The sequence below is a fragment of the Lissotriton helveticus genome, chromosome 1_1 (genome assembly GCF_964261635.1).
Source record: "Lissotriton helveticus chromosome 1_1, aLisHel1.1, whole genome shotgun sequence".
Taxonomy (NCBI): domain Eukaryota; kingdom Metazoa; phylum Chordata; class Amphibia; order Caudata; family Salamandridae; genus Lissotriton; species Lissotriton helveticus.
Window position 1 is genome coordinate 621,287,258 of NC_136057.1, and position 24,981 is coordinate 621,312,238.

At 45.2% G+C, this 24,981-nt stretch overlaps 1 protein-coding gene across 18 annotated transcripts in view; it reads left to right on the forward strand.

The window, feature by feature from the left end:
• Window positions 1-24,981, forward strand: part of PPFIBP1 (PPFIB scaffold protein 1) — a 978,725-nt gene that overhangs the window by 351,550 nt on the left and 602,194 nt on the right. For 13 of the 18 annotated variants that reach the window (XM_078674143.1, XM_078674132.1, XM_078674127.1 and 10 more), the window contains 2 exons: window positions 16,851-16,912; window positions 23,544-23,628. In XM_078674143.1, coding sequence (XP_078530269.1) covers window positions 16,851-16,912; window positions 23,544-23,628 — 147 coding nt within the window. The remainder of the gene's footprint in view (window positions 1-16,850; window positions 16,913-23,543; window positions 23,629-24,981) is intronic. The other 5 variants (XM_078674144.1, XM_078674142.1, XM_078674145.1 and 2 more) reach the window with 1 other exon arrangement.

Below are 24,981 nucleotides of genomic sequence, written 5' to 3' on the forward strand. Positions count from 1 at the left end.
AGCTAGTTTAATGAATCTTCAATGTATTGCAGAGCGTGGATCCTGGTACATCCTTGGAAAAACACGGAAACTGTGCACCACTAGATACCAGACCCAGTGACTCACTTAAGCATGTGGATGGATGTAGAGAAGATCTTTTCTTAAACTTATCAACTTGAAAGTGAGAAGTTTTTACAACTGGGCTGACCTGACTGCCCAAAAACGGTGGCCTCGTGTAACATCCCCAGACGTTTCACTTGCTTTTGAGAAACAAGAACTGCAGAAAGAAAAGATTAACATTTGTGTGCTGAAGGCCTGTCTTATACATAGGTGGGCTGGGTCAAACATTAACCTTTCTCTATTTGTTCACAGGCCAATCTTACTGCGTGCTGAAACTCAGTTGGTTGCGAACAAAGAACTTTATCAAATCAAACGGTGAAGAGGTTTGCATTTTTAGTTTCAATTGAGACTTTAGTAGGGTTTAATATTTGTTTTGCTTTCCATTGACTTTTACGAATATATGGTCTGGAAGGTAAGCCTCAAACCTGAAGTATCTGCTGATGCTGAATCTCACTATAATTTAGCAGTTTTAGAGACCGTCTTTATCATTACCTTCGCTCAAGTTCTTCCTTGTGTATGGTCGTGGTGCTTGAATGCGTAGGGAAGCTAACCACTTAATAATAATTTCCAAGAGTATAATTTACAGCTATCTGCAGGGCCCCTTTTATTCCAAAGCCTCAAGGCTTGAGTGTTACTTTTCATTTGTTTGAGTAGAAGAATTGAAAATGGTCATGTGTCTCTACCTAGCAGCAACACTTGGATGTTTGTGCTGGGAATGAGCAGTACAGTTTGTTGTGGTTTTTAAATGCCTTTTTTTTTTTTTGAAGTTCTCTGGTCCTGTCACTGGAAGGTAGTAATTGAAGAATGTGATTCGATTTGATCATCGGCATTCATCCCATTAGAAACCTTGTGATAGTTGCAAATGTTACGGACATATAAGCATTTGTGGTCATCCAGTTCAGAGGTTAGGAGTTGTACGAGATTCTGCGTTGCATAGTTATTCAACTCATTTTTATGGCTTGGCTTGAAAGTGCATATGTCACCAGACAGTTATGTGAGCATCACTAGAGAGGGGCTTTGGCTTTGCTCACATGTTGGGAATCAGAGCACATGTTTTAATTGGGCAGAGGTTGTGTGCCTCCCCAACAAAGTGCTTGCCTTCTACATAACTGTGATCATTTTGTTTATTTATTTAGCTAGCTAAGCTTGAACTTTCAAGGGTACACACATGGCATAGGAAGGCTATTAAAGTGTCCTAGGTAACTAAAACATGTATGTTGTTTTTCTCTTGCAGCAGCACAGATAGGAGGAGGGCAGTAATTAACCAGCATGGACTTTTAGGCCTCGCTTGACAGTGCAAATGTCACCTGACCTTTTAACTTACACCCATATTATTCTACATTTCTTTGCTTTCATATAAATACATATATGTTCCTATGTTAATCACTTTAAATAACATTTCTTAAAGCCAGACCTGTTGGCATTGCCAATTCTGGTTGCTACTGGAGTGGTTGCTCTCATAGTGCTATAGAAAAAGAATGTACTTCCACTCCTAGAGGTCCGCTGGTTCAAGTTGAATGAGTGTGTTGTACTCATACCAATGGTAGCAAGGCAAAAAGCGACTACTCTTTTATCATTTTTAGTAGGTATAAGTCTCTTTATAAGTTTATTTTTTATTACAGTCTGTTTTCTATGAGTAACTTGGCTGGGTTAAGTTATCATTGTGATTTATTTTTATGATATCTAAAATGCTCTGAATATTAGTTTGAGGAGAAGCGTGCTTTGAGGATAATTTAATTTTATAGGATTTTTCAAACATTCAGATTAAAAAGTTGACTAAGCTCTCAGGCCTTTGCCACTTGACCTACCCTGAAACTAAGGATTATAGATGAAGCAGACTTCACTGCCAACTATTTTGTTACATCTAGCGCTTAAACTGGCATGACTGCTCTTCTCCACTCATTCATGCAACTCATCTGGATTCTGACATGGAGCATCGTTGCATTATTTGCTGCACCATATTCACCATATTGCATTTACCATTGCTTCAGTATGGCTGTGTTTAAAATGATGCAGTCTGTTTGGTTGGCTGTTGCAGCCTATGAGTAAAGTAATTTTGATTCCTTCCAGCACACTTGGTATGGTGTATAGTGGCATGTAAATGTTGCTTCTGGTTTTAATACCCTTGTTTTATCCAGTATGTCACTTTCACAGTCTCTATTTTTAAAGCAACATGTTGTGTTTATATCCAGGACAAATGGGTAAGAACCTCTCTATTTTTCGTAATATATCCACAAATGTTACCAGTGACACATTTGGATGCCATTTAGTTCACATTTCTCTGCTGTCTCTTTGCCTGTTTACTTTGATATTTTCAAAATGACAGACTAACAAATTACAACTGATGTATTCTTTGTGTAAAGGCATTTCACCATTGTCATAACAGCTTCTTCTATGACCAAAGGTTTCTGAAGCACGCCTAGGCAGAGCTTATTGGGTAAACGTAATAGTTTTTCCCCTTGTTATTTACCTATTTGTCTTTCTGCAGTGCCAGGTAAAGGGAAAGTTACTGGAACAGAATTTGTCAAAATGAAAATATTTTGAAAGAATAAAAATGACAACCAAATATGTGAACTTAATATGTATTCGGAGTAGATTTTTTTCAGTCCTTTCTTTACTTACCATAGACATCTGAGTGAGCAAATCCTTGCCTCATAATTCTCAGGGGGCATTAAAAATACATTCGTGGAATGTGCTGCAAAATGCCTCTAAAATGAACTTTTTCCTGTGCGCTCGCCTCTAGACCCACAATTGCTAGCGAGATGATTTGTATTTACCAGTGCTCAAATCATAAATAGTAGACACTTAAAGGGCAGCCTATTCAGTGGCTGCTAGTGACTCAAAATCATGGGATCTAAACCCCTATCCGACTTTGAAGAAAACAAGCGAAAGCCAACCCTCTGAAGACTGATTCCCTGCGATTACCGGAGGGTAAGTAGGGGTTTGTGATGGTGTGGATGAGAGCTAGAGAGTCATGCGTTTGAAAAATAGAAGTGCAAAAGGTGTATTTTAGAGCGCATTTTGCTCAAGAAACTAGTTTAAAAACAATAGGTGAACATGAACCAGGAAACCTTTGCTATGCAGTACATGTGGTCCATTGCACAACTCCTAAAGGAAAGCATTGTAGTGAAAAGAGACCTAAATCTGGTTTGGGATGGTTGCCTTGACTGCTCCAACAATCAAGACAAAGTTCAGAGAGCCACCACTAAACCCCTACAAAACATACTTGTTGAAATAGGCCTAGTGGATCCCTGGAGATACATGCACAGGACTGAAAGGAACTTCTTCTCCATCTGTCACAGAACATATACAAGCATCGATTGGTTTTATGGCTCAAAAATAACTTGGAAGAGAGTGGATGGAAAAGTCGGGAGCTATTTCCCTATCAGACCATGCACACATGCTGGTAGAGGAGAGGTGAGGGTCCATTGATTGAGAGCAGGCAGATGCAGACTCAAAAAATACCTTCTTAGGGAGCCGGTGAATCTTACAGAATTCCATACCAAGAAAGAATAATTCCTATACATATAAGGGAGGAAACCTAACAGTTCATGAAGTTCGATGCACTGAAAGCCTACATTACAGGGATCTTGAAAGCCATGGATGCTCAAAAAACTAGAGCCGCAAGTAGAATGTGATAAGGGTTTGGGAATTGTGAATCTAAGAAAAATCTTATAGAACCCATACTGCTTCGCAGAAAGTAAGGCAAATAAGAAGGCCACAACAGGTTAATTTAACTATATATGAAACTAATAAAGCTGAGAAAATGCTTCTAAGACTAAAACACAAATTCCTTGCTAAAAGCAGTAAAACAGATTGCTGACCCTACAATTTAAAACCAGACAAATAGTCTTTTCCAGTTCAAGGACTGAACATGACTGGCTCATAATCGTGAGCGCATGGATATTGATGCATTATGTAAAGCTATTGATCTACCAAAAATTGTGTATACCCCAGGTAAGCAAAGTCTTCATGGAAGTCTCACCTGGGAGTGGCATCTGAGAAAATAAGTAATCGCAGTTGTACTAATCGTATATGCTTCTGTTACTGATGCACATTTTGGACTCCATTCTCTCCTTCCTTGTGATCTTTCTTGCAACTTAAAACGAGGCAGGGGACACACATTTGCAATACAGTGAAAGAAATCATAAAGGGTGAGGAGGGTAAATGGGAAGCCTTCTTGCATTTCTATCTGCAGTTTTACAGTAAGGGACAGGAAGACAACGCAGAAGAAAAAGCATATTTACATAAATGCTCACTACTCCTAATAGACCATAGAAAAGGAAGAATCTCAGTTTGCCAGGAAAACTTTAAAATAAGGGACAGCCATGGATCAGATGGATTTTAAGCAATGCTGTACAGAACCCTGGGAGAAGCACTGCTGACAGTACTGACTACGTTTTTAACCTGTTTAGGACGGAATCAGGAGTCACACCATTGATGAGCGGGCCTGCCATCACTGTAGATTAAGGGCATTCTGTTGACTGGATTTGCAATCCTGAGGATCATTGCCCGGTTTTAAAATTAGTAGAAATATCAAGAAAGGACTAGCTTAGTTGTGTTAACGAGACTCAGAAGGTACGTCTGTAGGCAAACCATTTGGTTTGGTCATGAAGCCCTCACCCACCAACCTAGTTGGTGGCATGCTTCATCATCGGGCCCACCACAGTGACACCGAATGTGTCCCGGGTGTGCTGCGACTCCAGAGTTCGAGGCATTACTGAGGAGCTGGTATGCTTGCTGAGTGTGCAGTGAATAGTGGGTATGAACGTGATGTTTAAAAGCTATGCAGGTGGTCCCAGTTCCCGAGGGTATAAGGAACATTTTAATGTCTGGGCCCCTGCTAGCAGATAAAAAGGCTTGCGGACGATGTGGAGTGTATTATGAGCTCCTACGTCCTGTGTGGTCTACATGTTTCAGCCAGGCCTTTTGATAAAACTGGCTTTCCTCAGGACCAATGAGTATGTGTGAGTGAAAAATAAACTATATTAAGTGGTTTAGTGTGTGATAAAAAAGGTGTCGCACTCGCTAAGGTGCTGTACGTGTTAGAGGGGGATTCCCTCTGCTTTACTGTACATAAAACACAGAGACACAAATTTTTTTTAAATTAAACACCAAACTATTCACTAAAATACTAGCAAATAAGCTTTATAAATATATGTTAGGTCTTATTGCTTCAAACCAATTTGGGAAAATTAGGAGGTGCCAGACCCATAATAATGTTCTGAGAGCCTCCCATCCAATAGAAGAGGTAAATTAAAAGAATATACCAGGTGTTGTGGTCACTCTGGATGTCGAAAAGGTGTTTGATGGTGTCAGTTGTATCTTGATGGAAATGGCAATGCATAAATTGGGGCTTGGTACACGATTCTGCAGCTAGGTGCTTGCTAGTTATAAATGCCTGAAGGATTCCTGATGAATGGAAACAAGCGAGACAGAAGACCACTACAAAGGGGGATACGGCCAATGCTTCCCTCTTTTATTTGCTCTGTCTCTTGGATCATTAGATGCAACAATAAGGGATGCCCCTGATGTTCAAGACATAACATTTGGGGTAGATAACATAAAATATGCTTTTTCACTGTTGATCTACTTCTGACCCTCACAAAGCTTGAGAGATCATTGGGGGTGATAACTTGGACATGCTGGAGTGAGCAGCTTTATCCAGAATAAACACAGCTAAATCAAAAATGCTGAATACCTTTTGGGGAGACAAGTTGGCTGCAAGGTAAATTTCCCCTTAGATGGGCAGAGCGGCATATCCGCCGTCTACACACAAATGTCACCCCTACATTGCACACAATGTCCAAAGCAAATTGGCCTCCTTTTAAAGAAGGAGATCATGACTGACCTGGATAAATGGAGTGCCATTCCTCTTTCCTGGCTGAGACAAAATACCCACAGTAAAAATGTATGTTTTGCTGTACCTCTTCTGTCTCTTTTAGGGAATGCCAATCCCAACATTAAAAGAGGAAGTCCTGTCCTTGCAGAAGAGAAAATAGTGGCCTATGTTTGGGGGGTGAGTTAAGAAGGCTAAAAACCTCTAATTACTCATGGCAGCACCTCAAGCCAAAGGGGCTTTTTCAGACAGTTGTAGATATTAGGCATCAGTAAACACAAGGAGATGGACGGAGCGCTGAAACTTTTCAGACACTCACCCCCAGTCACAGATCTGGGTTGAATGCATCATCATTCCTTAGCTCACTTTGCCACCTCAGTTCAGATCCAGCTATATGCAAATCAGTCTTGACCCTGTGTCTCATGGGAACAGTCCAGCCTGAACTGCCAAGTGCAAAGTGAGCAAGGGACCCACATCTGGGCATACCCTGCCAACTTAAGGCAAACAATGCAAACACAGTTTCAGCGCTCCGTCCATCGTCTCCTTGGGTTTGCTCTGTTTGCCCGAAGTTGGCAGGGTATGCCCAGACATGGGTCCCTTGCTAACTATGCCACTGGATTCAAGCTATCCTGGCTGATGAAGGTTGTAGCTCGAAAGCGGTCACAGGACGTTTGTTTCCAGTCAAGGGAAGACCTGGATTGGCAGTTCGGGCTGGACTGTTCCTATTAGGCACAGGGTCAAGACTGATTTGCATATAACTGGGGTGGCGAAGTAAGCTAAAGAACGATGAGGGATCCAACCCAGATCTGTGACTGGGGGTGAGTGTCTAAAAAGTTTCAGCGCTCTGTCCATCATCGCCTTGTGTTTGCGATATTGGGCATCACACACAAAGATTCTCCAAGGTTGTGTATTTCCGCGAGACAGACAAAAAAAGGAGTGATTATCAACAAAACGTTGCTGGATGGTCTCTTTGGGATGTATTTTGGATGCCCAATGATTTAGACTCACAAGTGCACATATCAGTGACCTAGTGGGCACACTGACGAGGACCTGAGATGAAGTAGATGGAAAACTGGGAATGAATACTTTCCTATCCCCCTCGACACCAATCCATCATAATCCCAACTTTACTCCAGCTGTGCTGGGACAAGGATATTCGAAGATGGCAAGACGGAGAATGCCACATACTAAGCAATCTATGTCACAGAGGAGAGTTTAAATCCTTACAGCTGTGCAAAGTAGAGTTTGTACGTACAGAACTAGATTGTCTGGCAAATGCTCGGGTAGAGCATCGGGTAGCAGCCCTTTATAAAGTTCATGGCAACGAGAGATTTCGCTGATTTTCGGCTCTCATTCAGCTGTTGGACTAGCTGGGAAATACAGCCAGAAGAAGGGATTTTATGGGTTGGGGGGATTAGTTAAATGAGCTAAGGCACAATATGAATCTATGCTGAAGCACACAACATTTGCAACATTTCGATAGTTTCTTGTTTCAATAGTAATTATTTTCAAACATAAACGCAATAGGTTGACAGGCAGTTCTGGAGTTTTATACACCGGGAGGGAGGGCTTGCCTGAGTATGGTGTCTTGCGAGTATTACAGGGGCTGTTCTGAGCCTATGCCCTCCGGCGCCTTCAATTGGTCCAAAACCAAGCTGCTCGCCTCATTTATGGCCTTTCTAAATCACACCATGTCACTCCTCTGCTTAAAGCCCTGCACTGGCTCCCAATTAGAGAACGTGCTCTATTTAAGTTGGGCTGCACGATCTTCCAGGCCTGCGCTGGGACCGCTCCAGCCTTTATCAACTCCGAAATTAAAATTTACACACCCAGCAGAGAGCTGCGCTCTTCCTCTCAGTTCCTTCCCTCTGTACCTCGCTTCCGGAAGAAAAAATCTGGGGGCATGAAGTTCTGTCCTCGCCCCCACCTTTTGGAACACCCTTCCTGTCACCATCAGGTCTGTCGCCTCCTATTCTGAGTTTCGCAGGGCGCTGAAGACCTTCCTCTTCTCACAAGCCTTCTCGCCCTAGCACCTGCACTTCTGCCATTCAGGGTTTTGCATCCCTAGCGCCAAGAAACCGCCTGGTAGTCGTGCGCTTTATAAGAATTTTAACTTCAACTTCAGATCTGGGGTTTGGCTGTTGCAGAAAAGGCTAGACGCCGTGGAACTAGGCTGAGTCTGGTTCCGCTCACCGGGAAGAAGGGTCGTCTGGGGTGGGGAAGGGAAGCGCGCCCCGTCTCTGCCCCTGTTCCCCTATTATCCCTAGATCTACAAGTCAACCGTATTGCCACAGTAATCTCTCTAACCTCATCAGTCTCCTTCAGTATTTGGAGGTGGGTGAGAGCCGTCTGGTCGATATCCAAAGTAGAGGAACTGTGAGTCGGGGTGAGGCAGAAAACCGAGAGGTCTTGTCAGTGTGCCATGGGGGATCTATGGGGGGGTGGAGAGGGGTGGATAAGGGTGGGGGGTGCGGATAGGAAGGAGGGAGGGGGAGAGAAGAGGGGAGGGGGTAGATGGTAAATAGGAGGAGGAGTAGGAGTAGTGTCCGAGATTTTCATGTCTCTCAGTGTCACCGGTTATTGTGGAGGGGGAGATTGGTGTGTGTAGAGGAGATGCAGAGTCCATTATCGTGAAGAGTGAGGCTTGCGTATTGAAGAGGGTGTGAAAGTGGGGCCATTAGTCCACAGCTGTGCAAAGATGTTATGGTGTTGTTTTGTGTGGGGGGGAGGCGTCAGGGGCAGAGTAGCTGCAGCAAAATAAATAATTAACTGAGGTGCTACATTGGGGATGATGGCGATAGGAGGCAGGCTCTAAGGCTGTGGCAAAAGGAGACTCTGGCCTCTCTACATGGTGTTGAGGGTCTTCATCGGTTACCTCTGTGCGCTAGAGGGGAGTCCAAGTCTGTAGGAATAGGTCAGATTGGTCCTGCAGATTGTAGATGATCTGTTCGTAGGGGGCGATTTGTATCATGGCTACCAGCCACGACTCCTGCGTCGGTGGGGCTGGAGCCCTCCATTAGCGCAATATGCAGAGTTTGGCCGTGGCCATTGCCGTATGTAGGAGGCGGCGTTGAGGTCTCGATAATTCTGGACATTGCCGCAGATCATGCAGGAGGATCTTGGGTGGGGGGGGGTGAGTGGCAAGTGGAGAGGCATGGAGGCGTTCAAGGTCCGACCCACATACTCCCAGATGGACTGTACTGAGAGGAATTCACAGATGACATGTTGTGTCGCAGTGGGTGTTCGTGCGTCTGCAACAGTTGGCGTGCGCTAGAAGATCTGCACTGTGGAGTTCATTGGAGTCCAGTACCAGTCCTGTAAGACTCTGAAAATGCAGAATTTCATCTGTACCTCCCTGGTGCCCTTGTCTAGGGCTTCTAAAATGTCCGCCCATTCATCTTCCTCATATGAGACCGATAGCCGTGATTGCCACCTGGTACATAGCATCTGCGACAGAGGTTTCGAAAAGAGATGAGACCAGAGTACTCCATACAGGCCAGACATTACCCCTTTGTGCTTCCCCCACGTGTAGAGATATGTTACCACCAGTGACATGGGTAGAGATCACAGGTGGGGCCTCGGGCATTGCCTCAGACAGTGCTGCAGTTGGGTATGTTTCCAGTACTGCGCCGCAGGGAGTCCAAACTCCTCTCCCAGTTGTGTGAGTGTTTTCAGGGAGCCATTGCTGATAAACGGATTTGGTGTGTGGATGCCCACCGCCTTCCAATGCCGGCCACGACAGGTCTCTTCCGCCTATGCATATGGCAGCGTTTCCCCATAGGGGAGCTTTTTCCCGTAGCTGGGTGTGCAAACCCAGTAGTTGGTGTGCTCAATACCAGGCCTTGCACATAGCGGATAATATCGGGTTCTTGGTGTTTCGTGTCTGGGGCCCTTTACGTGTAGGGTGGATAGCCCCATCTTGGCTGAAAGCAAGTGGCGCTCTTATGGCACCCATTGTGGCTTGTCCGGAGTCTCTGGCAGTAGTACGCAAGCTGGGAGAGGTGCAGAACCAGGGCATAGAGTTCTACAGAGGGAAGACACAGCTATGCGGGGTTTCGAGGAGCACCCTGCAAATGGTCTAATCCTAGAGTGTGTCGCAGAGTGGTGAGGGTTATCTGCATAGCGAGCATACCCAGTTTATAGTTAAAGCGCGGGAGTGTTACCATGTGGACAGACTGCACTCTGCCCCACATAGAGTCCCAATATCTTCAATTTCTCAAAATCGCGGTGCATCTGAGTGATCAGTGGGTTTAGGTTGTCGTGAACCATTCCTGCTAGGCCTTTATTCACTAGGATACCCAGATTTTTATTTATGCGTTTTTATATAGCGCGGACTTTACCCGAAGGCGTCAGAGCGCTTCACAATAGGAACAGTTATGATACATGAGGAGAAAATTACAAGTGAGCAAATTACAAAAGCAAACGTTAAGTTACATGAGGTAAAAGTGACAATTGTGAGCAAACAATATACATGAGGTAGCAAACGGTGCAATACAGGAGGAAAAAGTGACGTGCAGGTTACAAGAGAAAACAAAGTACAATTAGAGGAATAATACTGCAATATATGGCAGACACTCAAGCACAAGAACAAACTTTACGTAGGCAATGGTGGCACTTGTGCAAGTATCTAAAGAAAAACAAAATGTGAGAGGTAGCAAACAAGAGAAGAGTGGCGTGTGCATGTTACAAAAGAGTACCAAACACAGGTACAAGGATAAAACTGCAATAAATGGCAAACACTCCAACCACAAGAACACACTGGGAAGGCACTTCCATAGTCATGGAGAAAAGAATTTTCAATAATGGGAGGTCTTCCTTCAGATAATAGAGAGGGCGTGAATTAAATTTGGAGGTGTCTTTGGAGGAGGAGAACTTTGAGGTCCGTTTTGAAGGCCTGGGAGGTGGTGGTGGTCCGGAGCTGAGGCGGATGTGAGTTCCAGATTCTCACTGCGTTGCCTGAAAAGCATTGGGCCATTGATCTTTCCTTCTTAAAAGTGTGAGGTTCAAGCAGTAGATTTTCCGCATTACGAGATGGTCTGGAGCCTCCAGAGAGTTTCAGTTCATTAGCCAGGTAGCGAGGAGAGGAGGAGTGCAAGGCTTTGTAGGTGATACAGGCAGTCTTGTTGATAGCTCTAGCCTCTATGGGAAGCCAGCGGAGGGTGGATAACATCGGTGTGACGTGGTCGCTTCTTTTGGCCCCATAAATGAAACGAGCTGCTGAATGGAGAACAGATTTAAGGGGGGACAGATGGGATTTGGGGAGGCCAGTAAGAAGAGAATTGCAGTAGTCCAGTCTGGAGAGGACCAGCGATTGTACCAGGGTTTTAAGATCTTGCTCCGGGAAAAAGCGACGAATTTCCCAAAGAAGGCGCAGTTCGTATCGAGCAGACTTTGCAATGGAATTGATGTGGGAGATTAGATTGAGTTTCTTGTCGAGTATGACACCAAGGGATTTTGCGCTGTCGACAGTGATGGGTTTATTGTTAAGTAGATTCATCTGATCCATCCATGATTGAACCGGAGGAGGAGAGAGTGAGGAGGAGATGAGGAGGAATTCAGATTCAGATAATTTAGGCGAGAGTGTTATCAGTGGAATGGAAAGTCTTGGATAGCTGCCTTCATGGTCCAATCTGAAATGGGAAGTGCTTCACTCTTACCCCAATTGATTTTATATCCACAGAGGGTAGGAGAAGACACCAATCATCTGGAGCAGAGACCGTATTGAGCGGTGCAGGTCTGTGAGGGTGAGGAGTATGTCGTCCGCATAGAGGTACGGTTTGGATTCGCCAACCGGAAGGCGTACACCCTTGATGTTGGCCGAGTTGCGCATGATGGCAGACAGGGGTTCAATGGCCAGTAGAAGGAGGAGTGGCGAGAGGGGGCAACCCTGGCACATTACTCTGCGAATTCGAAAAGGATCGGATAGGAAACCCCACAGTTCACTTGTGCAGTGGGATTACCGTATAGTAGGCGGACCTTGACGATAAATTGGTCGCAGAGACCGAAATGTTAAATCACTCTGAATAGGTAGTCCAACTCAATACTATTGAATGCCTTCTCCGCTTTGAGCGAAAGGTTGAGTGCGTCTTAGGGCAGGTCCTTAGCCTTCCAGAGGGTGTGTGTGAGTGCGTAAGTGGTTCCTAGAAGATTGTTCCAGCACAAAGCCCACTTACAAGGCGTGCCCCAAAGAGGGGAGAACTTTTTGGAGGTGAGATGCCAGGATGCTGGCCAAGATTCTAATGCCCAGTTTAACAGCGAGATGGGCCGGTAACTTCCATACAACAGGGGGTCTTTCCCGGGTTTAGACAGGACAGCTATTACCGCACTGTTGGAGAGGAGGCCCAGGGAGACAGTCTGTTTTGCTTCAGAGAATGCTGCCTCTCGTGTGTTAACCACCTCCTCCCCTGCCCAGCGATAGAATTCCGCCACTAAGCCATCCTCTCCAGGTGCCTTATGATAGGGTGGTTTCGCTATCGCCGAAGCTATCTCTTCTTTGCTGAACTCCCTGTCCAGTAACTCTCTCTACCCTTATCTGAGAGGAGGGGGAGTTTCGCCTCCTGTAGGAAAGTGTCCAGTTGATCCGCCTCAGCAGGCTGCTCTGGGGTGTATAGGGCCGTGTAAAATTAAGCAAATTCATTTGTAATGTCCTGGGGGTGGGTGAGGGTCTTGCCCGATGCCGACTTTATGGTTGGTATGGACATGGCTGCTTCACGCTGGTGGAGTTGTGCTACGGGCAGCCTCCCTGCCTTCTCTCCCTGCTCATGTTTCCCCTTCATCCTCTGCAAGGCGTACATACTCCGCTTTGGTTGTGAAGAGACTATTTAGAGCCATCTTGGCCTGCTCGAGTGATTTGCGGTGTTGTAGGGAAGGATGTGCGGAATATAATGGAGTATATGCCCTAATGTCGGCTTCAAGTGCCTTTCGCTTATCTATATTCTGCTTCTTAGCCTGTGCCGCGTCTCGCATGCCGCGTAAGGTGGTCTTTGCTGCGGCGCATAGGGTCATACCAGATTCAATGGAACCGCCGTTATCGGAGAGATATTCATTGATATGTGTTTGTAATTGAGATTTACCAGTAGGGGTCCGGTATCGTTGGATGTTCATCTTCCAGGGCTTGCAACCAGGACCAGCCAGCCCCAGTTCCAGGGAGAGGAGGACCGGGGAGTGATCGGAGAGGGCTGCCTCCTGGATTTGGGATTCCTGAGTGAGCTGCACCATTCTGTGGGAAATTAGGAAATAGTCCAACCGAGAGAGCGTGCCGTGTGTCAGGGAGGTAAAGGTGATGTCTGTATCTGTGGGATGGCTCAGATTCCAGTGGTCCACCAGGCCATTACCCTACATCACTTCCTCAATCGGAGCCCTGTCTGCTGCATTGTTCTTGTCCAGTGGCCCATCCTGTCCAAAACTGGATCCCTCTCTAGGTTCCAGTCCCGTCCTATGAGAAATGTTGAGGCCCCTATTTCCGTCAGAACCTGGTTAAGCTGTAGTAAGAAAGATTTTTTTGCTCCTGTCTGAGCGTACACCGACCCCACACATATGATGATCACCTACTTTTAGTTTTGTGAATAAATAGTGTCCGTCTGGGTTTGTCCAAGTTTTAGTCACCGTCACTGGAAGAGATTTCGGGAGGAGGATTGCTGCTCCACATTCAAGTGTAGGTCCCGCATTCCCGGTTCCCCCGTTCTGTACACTGCTGTGTATCACCCTTCCCGCCCAGTCACTGCGCAGCTTGTCCGACTCTATGGCGTCGAGGTGGGTTGCCTGCAGTAGTGCCACGTCCGAACGTTTGGATTGTAGATAGGCCAGTATTTTCTTCCGTTTTATGTAATGTGTGAGGGTCTCAAGATATGGAGTTGCAGCAAGTGAGGGGCGGGGGGTCCGGTGGTGTGTGGTGAGGGTTCTTGCGGGGGAAGGGTGTGGTATTGAGCTCCTGAGGGAGACCTTAATCCTGCTGGGCTAATATGGCAGGGCTGATGGGTGGGGGAGGGGGTGCACCAGAATGATGGTAAATTGTCCTGATAGAAGGGGTTTGCAGGTCCACAGGAATGGAGGGAGGGGAAGAACATAAAGAACCTATGTTTGGAGGCAAGGTAAGGGGGAGCGCTGGGGTTATAGGAGGAGAAGAGACTTAGGGTCTGGGAGGAAGGGTACAGGGGGAGGAATAGGATACTGATATTGGGTTATCCCCTGGTACTTCCCGAGCGGGGTAGAGCTCTGCTAAGTCGTCAAGACCTTTGGTGATCAAAGGGGAGCCTTGTTATGGTAAAGGTGCTGTGTTGCCAAATTAGGCAGTGGGAAAGCGGAGGAGTGAGTGTACTGGATCGGCGCGGTAGAAGTGCGCTTTGTTCGAGCAAAATAGATTGAGGTGGGGGTGGTTAAGGGAGGGGAGAATAGGACATGGGATACAGGAGAGGTCTTCCGGGCGCTAAAGAACACAAGGAGCGCTAAACTTTCTGCCGCGGGTCTAAACCCGAGGGTGGGTCTAGCCTACCGAGGCAGAGGTGGGGTGGGGGGGGGGGGGCGGCATTGCATTAGATAACTCTAGAAAGTGGGGGGGGACAAGACGGTCCAGAGGGGGAAGAAGGAACAGCAAAGCACGGAGGAGTAGAGTACAGGCGCGCCCTGCTGGACTTGTGTATATGGTGACGCATGGGGTGCCTTCTGTGGTAAAAGTGTCAGTGGCAGATTCAAGGCCAGCGGCACGGCTGGAGCACATGAGGGTTTTACAGCTAGTCAGGATTATCAGACAGGCAGCAAAATGGGTAACATTTCAGGAGCAACATGAAAATCACCAGTAAGTGGTGTATACAACGTATGTAACTTATATCTTGCACTACACTCTATTAGTCAATACAGGGTGGATTATACTCAGCTGCCCGTCGTCTGGTTGCCATCTCTCTGGTCGTACAGTTATATGTTCAACTTTATGAGGGGGCCATCAGCCTGGACCGTCCCCTCCAGGGGCCCTCCGCCCGTGGTCCGACTCGGTTTTGGGCCTCGGGTGAACGGGTGCAGGTTCTCTGGATCATAAAAGTCCCTGGAGTTGTAATTCCTGGTTATGGGAAGCCTCGCGGGTTCAAAAAGGCCGTATTTGATGTTTAGCTGATGGAGCCTGGGCCTGAGGGATAGGAAAGCCATATGGCATTCGTTAGTTTCTTTAAAAAAGTCTGCAGCCATCCGAATGCTATGGCCATCATGGGTAAACAACCCGTGGGTGCGCGCTGCAGAAAACAGGCGATGAGTGGGCGCAGGCGTGTGTTTGAGTTGTTGCATAGGGGACCTATGTGATGAGCACGCTGTATTTCCAGAGTAGGGTCAAAGGAGGCCCAAATGAGTTTTGGAAGGGTCTCTTTTAAAACTATGCCGGCATTAGGGCCCTCAATAGACTCAGGAAAGCCAAAAAAGCAGATGGTGTCCCTACAGATGCTGTCCTCTAAATTGACGAGTTTGCTGCGGAGGAAGAGTAGTTCCTGGTCCCTACCTTGCACTGTGTCCAGACGGTCCTCTACTACTGTCAGCCTCTGGTTCAGTCCCTCAGCTCTGGATCGAATTATCTTCCTCCGCCAGTTTAGATATGTTGGAGTTCATTCTCTCCAGCCTTCGACTGACCGAGGAGATTTTCTGAAGAATGCGGTCCAAGGTCACGTCTGGTGCAGGTACCATTAGGGGACCCCCAGGGAGTAGGGGCACTCTTCTGCGCACCGGGGTCTGACCTGAATGCGCGATAGGCGCCCAGCAGGGCGCGAAGATCACAATCGTCCAGGTGGGGCTGCAACTCAGTAGCGGAGGGCGGGCTGAACAGCTCCGCAAGATTGAGGCTTCTCTTACGCCTCAAGGCCCAGCGGTCGCCCCATATGAAATCTCCCCCGCATGACGGTCGCAAGCCGCAATTAAAGGACCGGAGCTATCCGGAGTGCTCCCCCGCCAAGGATTGGAGAAAAGCAGGTACTCTTCCATCTCTAGGACGCTGCAGCCTCCACTGGGAGACTCTCTCTGAGTGGAACTCTCCTGCTAGGTGGCCAACTTCATTTGTGGCCAGACCACGCCCCATTAATACATTTCTGATCTTATAAGTACTTTATCCGCTGTATTAGGATTTTTCCACAACCACAGTAGAGAAAACTGTGTAATCCCGCACAACTCACTTTTATTTATGTACTTTGGAAAGCATTTTACCCCATGCCTTGTTGATATCACAGAATTGCTCGATGTCAAGTCGCTGCTGAGCCTATACTTGCCCTTGGGAAAATTGACAGAAAACCATTGATACCGTAATGTCTAAGGTGGTAGTTATGACATCAGTATGGTAGTGGCATAGAGTAGTTAAGATGTCCAAGTTCTTGGGTTGTCCCGACTACATGAGGTACTCCTTGAAAAAAGATGTGAATATGGATGGTTTCGGGACAACTACCCACTACACCTGTGCAGTGTCAATAGTAGTTACAGGGCCCACACTATGTGAATTTATGAGCCTTAAGTACTGTTCTTCTCATCTGCTATTCCATCTCCTGTCAGGTCTTTCACCAAGTCAGTTTGGCCCTCATTAAATAAGTGAGACAAAGACCTTTGTATTTTTCTTGAAGCATATTTCAGTGTATTTGAGTCTAGTACTTTGTGCATTGGCTGTCTTTGGCAGAATTTTCTATGCACTTGGAGGTGTGAGTATTGGACACAGATAACAGGAATCCAAGCTTCAGAAAGACATCCTAGATTACCTTTTTGGAAAACTTAGGCCCCGCAAGAAAATCTCCAGATATTAACACGCAGATAAAAAGTACTCTAAACGAGATTTAAAGGTAAGTGTAATTCACTGCTTCATATTAAGCTGTCATTATGTTGTCACTGACGAGAACAATGAGCCATATTGTCGGAAGAAAGTAATTTTGTTTATTTTGTGATATTATTCCTTTAGATCTTGAGGTATTAAAAATGAAGAGGGCTATGGAATCTCTAATGGCGGCAAATGAAGAAAAGGTAGAAAAATATAAATGCTAAACATTGTGTGAATATTGATTGTTTTTTTACGCTGCTTTACTATTGTGCCAGGATACACATTCTTGACTGCATCATTTTAAGGAAACTAAAATGATTTGGTTTCAAAATATGATTTGTGAAACAGGTGGGAGTAGCAAAAGACCTTTCAAAAGGTCTTCTCATCATACACAAACAGACTTTCAGATTTTTCTTGTGCTGTTTTTCCTCCTTTGAAAGCTTGAAACTAAGCTATGTGTTGTATTATCTATTTGTTCATCCCATTTCTTACCCCTTCTCAATATAAAACCTTTTCTCCTTGGTTCCTCCCTTTGTTCACAATGTTGTGTGGCTGAGGCCATTTGGCAGTTAGTGAAAATAGAGCTGATGCTGTGCAAGGGAAGAACACCTTGGTGATGTGAATAAACTTCCTGCTTGACACTCAATGAAGATTTATGTATTATTTTACTTCTGTGGCTTGATCAGTGCCACTAGGTTTATGACGTCCAAAGTATGTAGCAGTTTTATCTAATTATGAGACATTAAAAAAGGAAATTGTGTAGCATGTTGTCTGGTAAACTGAGTTGAAACATTTTTTATTTAAATATGCATCAAATTATGTGGCAATGTCCGTAACACCAGAATTGTACGATAAACTCCACAGCACTGCATAATCCACTGGCCCTGATTATTGTCCATTGGTTTATGAACAAATCATTCATGAAAGTTAAACAAAATCTAAATAGTCTACTTCCCAACGGTCCAACAGTGCCCATTTGTAGCTGCACCTTAAAGGGAACAGCTTTTGCAATCTTTTCTACAGATATAATGTGTTTAACAACTAAAGTTTTAAAAGAATTTTCCTAATCTTTTTATTAATGTGTTGCAATATTAAACTGTCACCAAGCATCGCATCATGTAGGTGGTCAAACCCAAGGAAGTTTAATTTAGAACACAGAATAGCAACTGTTGAGATTTCATCTCTAGCAGCCCACAATCTACAGGAGACATCTTCTCGATGATTGCCAACCTTGGTTTACCTCATGCCATGCCTCTATATTGTTTTCATTTTAACCATATTTCTCTTTTTTTGTATTACACCCTCTGCCCTCTTAAATGTGCTTTTGTTCAGCATACACAAGTCCACATTTTCCTTCACTTCCTTATCTAAGATGGGGGAGCTGGCCACAGAAACTGGCAGTGTTCATTTTCGCCACTGTGAGTCCCAGACTACACAGTATCTTAAACTTTTTTTGATGGGATCTCTTCCTCCCATATGTTCAAGAGAAAGTTTCACTGTTTGATCGGCAGGGAAATCTGCTTCCTGGGTCAAGTACACCTGCACATCGTCTGGTGTTTATATTTCAGGGCCATCTCCCTAGTCATATGAAGTGTCCGCTCATGGAGGTGATCTGGGAACGTGCAGCAAGATGTATAACATTGTCAGTAATCTTGCAAGTCCGGCTTGAAGTTGAGGGTGTTGACCTGCTCCCCCTCTTATGGCTGTTTCCGTTCAGATCCTCGATGTGGTCCAAGGCTCCCTGTAAGTCGAAGCAGTAGCATAAAAAGGCTAAGTGGGATTCATCCCAGTCCCTCCACTCTCTACCAGAGAAGTCATAAGGAGGTCATGGAGCCTCACAGTCTCGCTCTCGATGCCCCTTAGAGAAGGTGATTCCTCAGCCGATCCTGTTGCATGCCCAGTTGCCCGTGCTATGGGTAATGTTGCAACCGATTGAAGCCTTTAAAAAGGCACTCTTCCTTGTCCCTCTGGCATGGTTTTGGGCCCTGGGATCTGCAGAGTCCTCCAGCTCATCCTCCGTGCTATCTGTGCCTCCAGAACTCATCGCTATTCCTGCCCCAGCTTCGGTGCCGACTACCACATTGGCACCGTAATCCACGCTGGTCCCTTCCACGTTGCCGTTGCTGGATTAGTACCAAAAGTCATGTGTGACATGGGGCCGAACTCATCTCAATCTCGACCCTGGTCCCATCCTGATCCCCATACAATCTGATTCAGATAGAATAATACCTTTACCACGGCGGGGTTCTCCAACACTCAAACTTTTCAATTCCAACTCTGACCAAAGTCAACCAGCCTTTGAAGAGAAGATGGAGAGTATGAAAATTATTTGCTACCATACTGTGATGAAGACAATCTTTTCATGGATTTAAAGGAGGACAGTGGGTTGGAGACTTCCCAGATACTAGTTTGGTAAACTCTCCATCCCAAGGCCATTCGCAGAGGACAGTGCTTCCTTCTCTATGGTGATACACTATGAAAGTGAAGACCAATGTTTGCACTCAAGGTATACAGCCATTCTATGAGTCCCTGACTGACACATTATTGAATACCTGAGTTAAGCCTTGTTCTGGTGAACAGGCAGCGAGTCAGCCCCGCAGACCGTATTAGGATACCCCCACTCCAGAAACAACACTTCTGGTGGTCCAAGCTTCCACCAGCAGGGTAAACCACAATTCTTTCCATATGACCACTGAAAACCTACTCCCCAACCCGCTACCCCCCCTTGACCAAGAGTCTTGGAGAATTGAGGCATTCAGAAAATTAATGTTTTTATCCGCCAGCCTAGCTTTGCGATTCATTCAATACCAGCTGTTCAGAAAATTAATGTTTTTATCCGCCAGCCTAGCTTTGCGATTCATTCAATACCAGCTGTTGATTATGATATTTGCATGTTCTCTCCTGCGTGAGTAGTGAGTTCTTGCCTGCAGTCCCTAACAAATTTCGGCCTCCCTGGCTCAAGGCATTGAGCATGGTCACATTGTAAAAAAATAAGTCGATATCTGATCTGAACACTACTAACTGCTTGGGCTGGGCAGTTGGAACTAGTGTCAAGCTTCAACGTCACGCATAGTTGAAATCCACAGGCTTCTCTGCTCTGGAGATGTGCCGGCATCACTCATGGTTATGCTTTTTAGTGGGTCTCGCCCTTTCACAAGAAGGCTTATTCTGCCCTGGAATTCATTAAAGAAAGTCAGCCACGGGGCATTCCTTTGACTCCTCAACTCCTGCTAGCGAATTTCCTCTGCAGTTTTTTTTTTTTTAGATTTGGCATACCTGTGGAAGCTAGGTTCAGACCTATCCTCCAAAGGTGGAAAAATATAACAACCGACCGATGGATCCTTCAGTTCATTCAATGGTACTATACTCACCCATTCTTTTCCAACCAGCTACGTCTTCCATCCACATCAAAGCAGGTTTCAGAGGAGCACCTGTCCATCTTCCCACAAAATGTGCAGGCTTTTTGGCCAAAGGAGCCTTTGAAAGAGTTCTGGCCCCGGAAATAATGATTAAATGCTTCTCTGGTGATTTTCTTGAGCATAAGGAATGAAGCCTTCGTCCTGTTTTAGACCTCCGACCTCTAAATGTCTTCTTATGGAAAGTCGAATTCAAGATGCTCACATTGGCCCAAGATCTAATAATTTGGGAGCGAAGGCACTATAGATCCTGATCAGTTAGATCTCAGTAGTCCTGAAGTTCTCAAATTACGATTAATCTCTTATGATTCTTCAAAACAGCCAGTGTTCATTGAAATTCTTCAGAATGAAAATTACATCTGTTAGAGTGAAGTATCAAAAGACAATCTGTGTATGCAGCTGCAGCTATCATGTTCTATCAGCTAGAATCTTATTTTGCAAGGCAAGTACATTGTTCCAATCTCTTAACACGTTTCATGTTTTGATGGACATTCCATAGCAAACTGTTGTACAAACAGATTGATTCGACAACTGTGGTCTATTTGCTCAGGATCTATTGATTGCTCCAATACAAATGTATTTGTATTTCTGCTCTTGTGGCAGCAGCATCTTTAACAGCTAGTTGCTGTTTTGAGAAGACCAACAACTTTGAAACTGTGGGGCCGACATTGGCCCATGGTTGTGTGATCCATAGCTGCCTTGGGAATCCATTGGCCCAGGTTCTGTTTGGCCTGGTTCCAGGCGACTGAATGGTGCTTTGGACTTGCAGCAAACCAGCTTTCATGTGCTCATCCTTCAGTCCCTCAGAATCTACTTGTGGTTCAGGGTATGCCAAGAGCATTTTCAATTTGCTGGGTAACCCGTCAGCCTCATTGGTGCCCCTCTTGTATTCGCGAAAGTGATGGAAGTAGTCACAGCACACCTTCAGAGGTTGGGATTTCATTTTCCCCCTACCTCAAAATCTGGCTGTTGAAGGCGTGCTTGCCACAGTCAATCATAGACCACCAGGGGCATGAGTTAGAGGTACTTGAAATAACTATAGCTGGTAAAATTCATTGGTTTTGTAGGTTTAAAACGATGTTTTAACTGACATTTTCATCTAACTATAACGTCCCTTTAACCTTTGTTTGTTTCAGTCTACCGTATAGTGTGTGTGTGTCACCCATCCTTAAATTCATTCTTACCTCACTTTACCCTACCCCTGAACCCTAAAATTTCCTTTGCCTCCCTTTATCTCTACCTATTCCTAACCCACTCCTAAACCATAAATTAACCCTTCGATCCCTTTATCTCTAACCACTCCTAAACCCTATATATCCCTTCCCTTCCTTTACCCATCCCTAAACCCTAAAATCGCCTTTACTTCCTTTAACCTCTACCCACACCTAAGCAACCTATTTTTTTATATAGCATAAAAATTGTTATAGAAAACAAAAATTATTACGTGCATGGTAAAAGTAGAACTACTTTCTTTTGTGGTACTTACCTGCAAGGTGCACTCCGAACGCGAATTGAGAAGATCAGGAATAACCAGGCCGAAGTTGTCCTAATGGCTTCGTGTTGGGCCAGTAGATTGGGGTACTCGGAAGTTCTGTGCTTGAGCATCTGTCTTCCAGTCAGGCTACCACTTCAGGATGATCTTCTGTTTCAGTAGCATAGCAGTGTCCTCCACCCGAATCTGCACAGTCTACAACTCCACTGGTGCTGATTGAGTGGCGGCAGTTAACTGTGTTCAGTCTTCCTCTCAAAGTTATGGATGCCATCTTTGCTGTCAGGTGTTCTTTTACAAAGTCAACGTACGCTGGGCATTGGGACAAGTGTGTGACCTGGTGCGGCACTAGTAACGTGGTGCTGTTACAGTCCAAACTGTCTGATGTCTTGCTTGTTTCATCTCTGGTCAAACAAGGACTTACAGTGGACACCATTAAAGGTTATTTGTGAACCCTTTCGATCCCTTGCCTTTGCAGAACCAGCTGTCCTTGTTTAACCCCTTCGACGCTCATGACGAGCTGGGCTCGTCATGAGGTAGCCTCCTCGCACGCTCATGACGAGCCCAGCTCGTCATGAAAAATGCGTTTTTAAAAATCTCAGCACCCGAGCAGAATTCCGCTAGCGCGCATGCGGTTAAATCGCATGTTGAAGTTTATAAAAGTTTTGACATAAACCTTTCCCTCCAAACCCTTTGTTATGCCACAGTGGGATCTCCGTGTAGTCCTCACTTTTTTCATTTGCACTCCCTTTGAGCCAATGCACAGCTGTCCACTAAGTCTCCTGACTTTGAAGACTATATTCCTTGTTGTAATACCTTCAGCTTATCACATGAGGGAACTGTAAACTCTCTTGGTACAGCCGCATTGACTGGATGCCAAGAGAACCTTCAGCTTTTACATCAATCATGCTGAAAACCATCATTGTGACCATCAGCTTTTTGTGGGTTTCTCTGTGGTAAAGCAAAGCAAGGCAAGGCTTCAGGGCCAAGGCTGATATCACTGTGTTGGTACGCTAAGGGCTGTTCTTGGTATCTATTAGGCTGCATCTTAGGCATTGGTGCACAGATTCACAAAGCACTACTGCCTTAACAGCCAGGTATGACAAGAAGGGCATTTCGCCTGTTTGGTTCTGCAAGACTTTAGATCTGCGCTAATCCACAGACCCATCACCTTGGGAGGTACTACTTTGCTATCAATTCTAAAGCAGAGGTATCTGCATTTAAAAGTATCCATCTCACTTACCTTCTGTAACTCTTTCTGGTGAATGCTCTATCTAACTGCAGATGCCACACTGTCCTCCCACTTCCCCATTCTGTGGAATGGTCCCTTTTCCAGTATAAAAGGTCCCAATTTATGAATTTTCATGCTTGTACTTCTGATTATTGTTGGGCTCCACATCAGAAGGAGCCGGCAGAGTCAGTAAAGAAACTGGCATCTGTGCCAGCCAGAAGTGCCTAGCCAGGTCCTCTCCGAACCACAACACAAGCAACTCAAGACTGTTATCAGCCTGATTGAGCTCTTCAGTCTGGTGTAGCTTGATTCCAGTGGCAGTTGACTTTCCGAATTAAATTGTACATGGATTGATTTTTTTTATTTTTTATCGTATTTTCTTGGGAGAATTACATCTTGCCTCACTTAGATTTTGCATGAGGATGAGGAAGTTGGGCAGCAGTGTTTTTAAGGAAAAACCTTACCCCGAGTCAGACTAGCTTTCTGGTACTGCTAAGCATTGGCAGGTTCACGTTTGCCAGAGAGTCTTAGAAAAGATCTAACTGAAGTTTGGTAACTAATTGAAGGGATCCATTTGCTTAGTTTCATTACTGATGAAGTTAAATGCAAGCACATTAATTAAATAAAACTTTACAATGTGATCTGTTCCATAAGATTAATCTTACCTCACGGACATTTGTTATTTGCTTTTTTTTCAGGATCGAAAGATAGAAGATCTGCGGCAGTGCCTGAACAGATATAAGAAAGTACAAGATATGGTAATTTCCGCTCAAGGTAAAAAAGGTACAGTTGAGCTTGAAATACTTTATTTCAAGGTGCTGTGCTTACTATTGATTCCTTCTTTGTTTATATATGCAATATTATAGTTCAGGGCAGACCATACTATTTGATTGTCTGTGAAATGGCTTTTGAATGCATCTGTGGAATGTTTGGTTTTGAATCCAATCCAACCACTCTGCTAAATTTGCTAGAATGACACTGTTACTACAGGCTCGTCCACAATTTAGTTTGTGCTACTGAGTAACAGGTACAGTTGTGAGTGTGACATTTCCTATTGCAACAAGGTGTTCCTCCCATTGGTCTACTGCATGCCTCACACATCATTTAATTTCTTTGTCAACCAAGACAAAAGGAAATTAGACAAGGAGCAGTTTGGTCCTGGGTTCAGGTAGTTAGTGCTTTTTGTAACTGTTTTAAGGTACGTGTTTGCCTCAGTATTGGAACTTTCATAGATTCCCATGCTTTGTATCATTCCCCGCCGTCGGAATGGGTGTCCCGGTAACCACAAATAACATAGCAGTAGGTACAAAAGAGAAAGGCCTAGGCCTCATTCCTTTTTGTAGCATATCCGCCTCTTTTTGTAAAAGAGACCAAACTAATCATCAGCCAATCAAAAGAGCCTCACTCCTTAGAACCCTCCTGAAGGAACCTCAGAGCCTCAGATTTTCTACCCCACGTTGTGCTTAGGGAGTCTCCTTTGAGCTCTGCTCAATCTCAACTCTTTTTCAGTGTTTATTCAGGATTTTTTCTTCAACATTGTTGGCTGTCTCTTCCAGGATGTCTGATAAAGAGAAGAAGAAGGCCCTTTTCAAGCCATGCTCCACCTGTGGCAAGAAAAGATTGTTTGTGGAGGATAGGCATAAAGATTGTATTTATTGCCTCTATCCTGACCATAAGGCTGCGGACTGCAACATCTGCCGCACCTTTTCCACCAAAACCCTCCGGGCCCGTGAGGGTAGACTTCTTACCTGGCTCCAGAAGTTGAAGTCTAGAAAGGACACAGTTTCCAGTGAAAGTGAGGACTCTTCTTCATTTACATCTTCAAGAAGGTCAGTCAAAAGGGGTAGGGGTTCCCCTTCGCCTTCAGTGGAACATCCTGCTAAGGCCTCAAAAAAGACCCCCAGAGAGTCTGGGAGCCTAGGTCCGGTTGAATCTCCTCACCACGGTGTAAAGGAGAGGGAGGGACCACCTACACCATCTTCTGGGACAAAGACGGTTCCAGGCTTCAAGAAGCCATCTCCTCAGTCCTCTGAGAAGTCTGACAGGAGTTCCAAGTTGTCGACAACGCAGCTGAAGCCTTCGTCGACGAAGGCGTTGAAGCCTAAGCCTAAAGTGGTACAGTCGACGGGGTCGACG